The 6,961-nt window shown below is 41.8% G+C and overlaps 1 protein-coding gene across 1 annotated transcript; it reads left to right on the forward strand.

Moving 5' to 3' along the window:
• The first annotated feature begins 2,959 nt into the window (after window positions 1-2,959).
• LOC119474489 (scavenger receptor cysteine-rich type 1 protein M130-like) lies at window positions 2,960-5,983 on the forward strand. Its single transcript, XM_037746510.1, has 5 exons — window positions 2,960-2,974; window positions 3,068-3,358; window positions 5,152-5,475; window positions 5,569-5,859; window positions 5,949-5,983. Exons 2-5 carry the CDS (start codon window positions 3,271-3,273, stop codon window positions 5,981-5,983), a joined length of 738 nt encoding a protein of 245 aa, XP_037602438.1. The 5' UTR covers window positions 2,960-2,974; window positions 3,068-3,270.
• The last annotated feature ends 978 nt before the right edge of the window (window positions 5,984-6,961 follow it).

Genomic DNA, 6,961 nt, shown 5'->3' on the forward strand with positions numbered 1-6,961 from the left:
TCACTCTAACACGTACAGCACGCCCAAGCTGATCCTACAAGTGTTGAATTGGGTTGAGGTGTGGACTCTTGGCAGGCCGTTCCATTCTCTCTCCTCCCACATTGTGGAGGTAGTCTGTGATAACCCTGGCTCTGTGGGGGGGGGGGCGTTGTTTCTTGGAGGATGAAGTTAGGTCCCAGATTGTGGAGATATGGGATCGCCACTGGCTGCAGAATCTCATCCTGATATCTCCCTGCATTGAGATGGCCTTCAATGATGACAAGCCTTGTTTTGCCAGTGAGGGAGATGCCCCCCCCCCCCCCCCCCCCCCACACACCATGACACTGCCCCCACCAAAAGCTCTTACTCCATCGGTTCAACAATCAGCATAGCGTTCTCCACGTCGTCTCCATACTTTGACCTGCCATCCAACTTTGGCAGACAGAACCTGGACTCATCACTGAACATGACATTCCCCCACATGTTCAGGTCCCATTGTCTGTGTTGGAGACACCAGCGCCAACGGGCCTGATGGTGAAGGGCAGTCATTGCAGGCTTCCTGGTAGCCTTATGAGAATACACTGTTTACCATCGACAGAGCATTTTGGAACATTTTTCTTGGGCGCTCCCCACATCATCAGCTGTGCTGCTCATCCCACAAATGCATGATCCTTACAAGTGTGACATCATTGTGAAGGTAAATAAACAGGCTTTCAACCATGTAAAATACAATGACCATTAGCATTGATACAACAGAGAAATAATCCACCAAACACAAGTTTCTGAACTTTGTTTTTCCAGTATATATCTGTAGATGTGAAATAGGCTTGTCATGGTAGTCGGTGTTACACGGTGGTCGGGCACACACCAATTACATTACGTCCCCACCGTCCCCCACCCTCGTCTTGCTTTTTTTACAGAAATAAAACCCATTTAGTTCATGTTGGTGTATCAGCGGCATGTTATCAACAGATAGTCGGACTACGGGCACTCCGATCTGAAAGTGAATGCATCTGCTCTGTAAGGAGTCAGCTCAGAGTAGCAGGGTTGCGTTCCAATAGTCCTTTTTGCTCAGGAAGGATCCTAACTGAGTGAAATGACCCTCTCAGTCTCTCAGTAACATCCATGATGAGAGCTGTTTGAATTCACCAAAAGTTAAGGAAAGGAGCTTCAATGTTTCCTTTATCATCTCCTTTAGCAGAGGAATCACTGGACCATCCTTTACCAAAGGAAAGGAGAGAATAACATCCCACAATGCCTTGCAGCTGCAGCATCTAAAGAGACGCACCGTTTGGCCGTTCATGATAATAAACAATATGCTGATCTTGCATATTATTTTCATACGCTAATTGTGATTCATGTTTAATATGAGTGGACGGTGACGACCATTCAGTTTCACTTTATTTTGAATGAATTATTAATTTCACACATATATTAAATATTAAATACCTCAGTAAAACACAAAACAAGAATAACTAATAAAATGAACAGTAAACAACCAATTAACAAATAATTAACATAAATAAATATTACATGTCCCAAAAGAAGTGTGAAGAAGTCCAGCCTCCACTTCCAGTATCTGATCCTACCCCTTCTCCATAACTCCAACAACTAACTCAATATTATCATATGTTCCTGTTTATTTCAATTCCAATCTTAGTAATGAAGTGATATTTTTCACTGGTTGTCCTGGTTAGGTCAGATGATCCTTTATTATCTGTTGATAGAATGTTCCAGCAGCAGGAGGACCTGTGGTATCTCTCTTTAACACACCGCGGGGGAAACAGTCTGTAACTGAAAGACCTATTTACCAACACACGGGGAATGCATCTTTTGTAGTCCATCTTCAGAACATTGTAGTTTCACCACGGCAGACTGACGTCACTAACATCATAATGACGGAGTCTAGTGAAAGAGCAGACGGATTCTCCTAACACCGCTGTTGTCTTTTCCTAACTCCTTCTGAATTCTCCTTCTCATCTTTCCTTGACCTCATGATGTTTTCCATCGAGGTCAAGGAAAAGTGGTTAGGAGAAGACGTTAGGACGTAATTATTTGACTTTTCGAACGCAACCCAGGAGTCAGGTTTCACACACGGGACGAGACAGAGTTGACAGACAAGACGATGGCGGAGGATTTGGTGTCGAAGCGAAAAGCAAACGCATCTATTTGGCAATATTTCAGATTTAAACCCAAATGCTGTGATGGAACCACAACGTTAATGAGGTAATCGTTGCGAGAAGGACGGAGCGGTCACAGCTGGTGTGTGCGGCGCAGCGGCGCCAGGTAGACCTCTACAGCCCCTCAGCAAAAGCTCTACTGGAGAGGCGAGACACACCGCCACCCGGCGGTAGAGATCAGAGTCAGCACGCTACACATGTTGACCGTCATCTGTTCTTGTAAAATGTCCGGTGTAATCGGTAACACCGGTGTTGTCATGAGTTTATTAACCGGTGGGAACATTTCCTCACCGTCACATCACTAATATGAAACATACATACCAACCAGCAACTAGCCTGAAAGGACTCCTTCTTCAGCTTTACAGCTTTCTGGTGATGAACTCATGTTGGAACTGTTCTGAGTCCAGTTGGAATCACTGAATTGTTGTTTCATGACATCTTTTTATTGAGTGTCTGGTGTCTTTTATCTCTCTCTATTTCATCTTCTATCATCTCTCCAGACTCTGTCAGGCTGGTGAATGGGACTAGACTGTGCTCAGGCAGACTGGAGGTGAAGACTAACCACTCTAACCAGTGGTGGTCCTCAGTGTGTGAAGCTGACTTTGACCAGCAGGATGCAGAGGTGGTCTGTAGGCAGCTTGGCTGTGGGGCTCCTTCAGTCCTCCAGGGGGCGCTCTATGGAGACGTGGAAGCTTCAATGTGGACCAAAGAGTTCCAGTGTGGAGGAACTGAGTCTGCTCTCCTGGACTGTAGAAGCTCAGGCTCAGATAGAAACACCTGCTCACCTGGCAAAGCTGTTGGACTCACCTGCTCAGGTAGAAGAGGAGCTGCAGCTCTGATCTGGTTCATTTCTGTTCTAATGAAACTCACTTTATTCTTTTACTGACGACTCTCTTGTTTCTGTTCAGAGCCTGTCAGGTTGGTGGGAGGAGACAGTCACTGTGCAGGAACACTGGAGGTGAAACATCAGGGAGACTGGAGACAAGTGGATGACGATTACTATGGCTGGACCCTGAAGGAAGCAGCTGCTGCCTGCAGAGACTTGGACTGTGGCTCTGCTGTTTCTGTAGAACAGAGAGAGGAGTTCTCATGGAGATCTGTGTGGAGGATCATGTCTGACTGTGTTCAGTCTGGATCTGCTCTGAAGGAGTGTGCAACATCAGATTACTCTAACTCCATCCTGGATCTCATCTGCTCAGGTAAGCCCATCAGTGACATCATCAGTGACATCATCTATGACATCATCTATGACAGTAATGTTTCCAGTATGTTCCTTCCTCCGTCACAGTGACAGTCGGTGGTTTCCATTGGACTGAACTGTAAAGTTATCCAGGACAATGACATCCTAAAGTGTAGAGAAGTGTATGGAGAGCTGTTTTAACATTTAATAGCTCAGCTTGACTATCAAGAATTAACATTAGAGATATCTACGACTACATTCTGACTAGTCGTAATCACATTGTGACTAGTCAGAGTTCTTATTCCAGATATCTATAACCTCATTGTGACTAGCCAGAGTTCTTATTCCAGATATCTATAACCTCATTGTGACTAGTCAGAATTAAATTGTAGATATCTGAAACTGGAGTTACGACTAGTCATAATTCGGTTGTGGATATCCGTAATGAGAAACCCCATACACATGAATGGCAAAAGAAGTTTGAATAATACTAGTCTAAATGTAATTACAGATGTATATAATTAGAGTTATGACTAGTCTAAATGTAATTACAGACGTATAGAATTAGAGTTATGACTAGTCTAAATGTAATTACAGATGTATAGAATTATAGTTATGACTAGTCTAAATGTAATTACAGACGTATATAATTAGAGTTATGACTAGTCTAAATGTAATTACAGACGTATATAATTAGAGTTATGACTAGTCTAAATGTAATTACAGACGTATATAATTAGAGTTATGACTAGTCTAAATGTAATTACAGACGTATATAATTAGAGTTATGACTAGTCTAAATGTAATTACAGATGTATATAATTAGAGTTATGACTAGTCTAAATGTAATTACAGATGTATATAATTAGAGTTATGACTAGTCTAAACAGCGTTGCAGATATCTCTGATGAATCTCTTGTCTATCTATTAAATGTTTAAACAGTTTGCCATAGAAGTGGGCTTGTTTCTGAAAGCTTCAAACTCTCCACAGCCTGCTGAGCTTCACCTGACAGGACACACCTGTCTGTCTGGAGGCCTTTCCCATTTCACAGTTCCTACATCCTCCATTCCTTTCCTCGCCTCCTCTCCTCGCCTCCTCTCCTCGCGTCTTAGTCCCGCCCACCAGAGATGCGAGCTGAGGAGGCGAGGAAGAGACGCGAGGAGAGAGGAGTTGAGGCAACAGGCTTTTAACAAAATGAGCCCTCCTCTCCTCAGAGCCGTCATTTTAAAGCCTCATCAATTAAATATGACGTTTGGCCTCTTTGATACGTCACAGGTGTCTCTGTTCACATTTCTATTTCATCAACATGTGTGTTATTTTAACTCAATTCTATATTCACCCAGCAGCAGCTCATTTATATGAATGTTCCCTTTAAACCAGAAGGCTGGATTTATTCTATTACATCAGGGCTGTGTATTGGCAAGAATCTGTCCATACGATCCGTATCATGATACAGGGGTTACCATTCAGTATATCAACATATACTGTCTTTGTTTCATTTCATTTTAGGAAAACTGTCATAGTATAAAGAATTAACATGTATCACAGTCCCTGTAAATTAGCCCAATATGTACCTCATAATCTATCTAAAACTACTTTATTATTTACTAATGTTATTCTGAAATATCCTCTAAAGGTTCAAATAGGGCCCTGAGGCTTGAGAAGAGGCTGTGTGCTGCTAGATAATCGATGGCAGGGACCGCTCTGAACTCCTCCAGTTGGAATCACTGAATTGTTGTTTCATGACATCTTTTTATTGAGTGTCTGGTGTCTTTTATCTCTCTCTATTTCATCTTCTATCATCTCTCCAGACTCTGTCAGGCTGGTGAATGGGACTAGACTGTGCTCAGGCAGACTGGAGGTGAAGACTAACCACTCTAACCACTCTAACCAGTGGTGGTCCTCAGTGTGTGAAGCTGACTTTGACCAGCAGGATGCAGAGGTGGTCTGTAGGGAGCTTGGCTGTGGGGCTCCTTCAGTCCTCCAGGGGGCGCTCTATGGAGACGTGGAGGCTTCAATGTGGACCAAAGAGTTCCAGTGTGGAGGAACTGAGTCTGCTCTCCTGGACTGTAGAAGCTCAGGCTCAGATAGAAACACCTGCTCACCTGGCAAAGCTGTTGGACTCACCTGCTCAGGTAGAAGAGGAGCTGCAGCTCTGATCTGGTTCATTTCTGTTCTAATGAAACTCACTTTATTCTTTTACTGACGACTCTCTTGTTTCTGCTCAGAGCCTGTCAGGTTGGTGGGAGGAGACAGTCGCTGTGCAGGAACACTGGAGCTGAAACATCAGGGAGACTGGAGACAAGTGGAGGGCCGTTACTATGACTGGACCCTGAAGGAAGCAGCTGCTGCCTGCAGAGACTTGGACTGTGGCTCTGCTGTTTCTGTAGAACAGAGAGAGGAGTTCTCATGGAGATCTGTGTGGAGGATCATGTCTGACTGTGTTCAGTCTGGATCTGCTCTGAGGGAGTGTGCAACATCAGATTACTCTAACTCCATCCTGGATCTCATCTGCTCAGGTAAGCCCATCAGTGACATCATCAGTGACATCATCTATGACATCATCTATGACAGTAATGTTTCCAGTATGTTCCTTCCTCCGTCACAGTGACAGTCGGTGGTTTCCATTGGACTGAACTGTAAAGTTATCCAGGACAATGACATCCTAAAGTGTAGAGAAGTGTATGGAGAGCTGTTTTAACATTTAATAGCTCAGCTTGACTATCAAGAATTAACATTAGAGATATCTACGACTACATTCTGACTAGTCGTAATCACATTGTGACTAGTCAGAGTTCTTATTCCAGATATCTATAACCTCATTGTGACTAGCCAGAGTTCTTATTCCAGATATCTATAACCTCATTGTGACTAGTCAGAATTAAATTGTAGATATCTGAAACTGGAGTTACGACTAGTCATAATTCGGTTGTGGATATCCGTAATGAGAAACCCCATACACATGAATGGCAAAAGAAGTTTGAATAATACTAGTCTAAATGTAATTACAGATGTATATAATTAGAGTTATGACTAGTCTAAATGTAATTACAGACGTATAGAATTAGAGTTATGACTAGTCTAAATGTAATTACAGATGTATAGAATTATAGTTATGACTAGTCTAAATGTAATTACAGACGTATATAATTAGAGTTATGACTAGTCTAAATGTAATTACAGACGTATATAATTAGAGTTATGACTAGTCTAAATGTAATTACAGACGTATATAATTAGAGTTATGACTAGTCTAAATGTAATTACAGACGTATATAATTAGAGTTATGACTAGTCTAAATGTAATTACAGATGTATATAATTAGAGTTATGACTAGTCTAAATGTAATTACAGATGTATATAATTAGAGTTATGACTAGTCTAAATGTAATTACAGATGTATATAATTAGAGTTATGACTAGTCTAAATGTAATTACAGACGTATAGAATTAGAGTTATGACTAGTCTAAATGTAATTACAGACGTATATAATTAGAGTTATGACTAGTCTAAATGTAATTACAGATGTATATAATTAGAGTTATGACTAGTCTAAACAGCGTTGCAGATATCTCTGATGAATCTCTTGTCTATCTATTAAATGTTTAAACAGTTTGCC

This window comes from Sebastes umbrosus, chromosome 16 (genome assembly GCF_015220745.1).
Source record: "Sebastes umbrosus isolate fSebUmb1 chromosome 16, fSebUmb1.pri, whole genome shotgun sequence".
NCBI lineage: Eukaryota > Metazoa > Chordata > Actinopteri > Perciformes > Sebastidae > Sebastes > Sebastes umbrosus.

Excerpts from the sequence above, each read along its gene's own strand:
- LOC119474489 (XM_037746510.1), top strand. The coding sequence starts at position 3,271 with ATGTCTGACTGTGTTCAGTCTGGATCTGCTCTGAAGGAGTGTGCAACA. Across the intron at positions 5,476-5,568 it reads TGTTGGACTCACCTGCTCAG|AGCCTGTCAGGTTGGTGGGA; the intron begins GTAGAAGAGGAG and ends GTTTCTGCTCAG. Across the intron at positions 5,860-5,948 it reads CCTGGATCTCATCTGCTCAG|TGACAGTCGGTGGTTTCCAT; the intron begins GTAAGCCCATCA and ends CCTCCGTCACAG.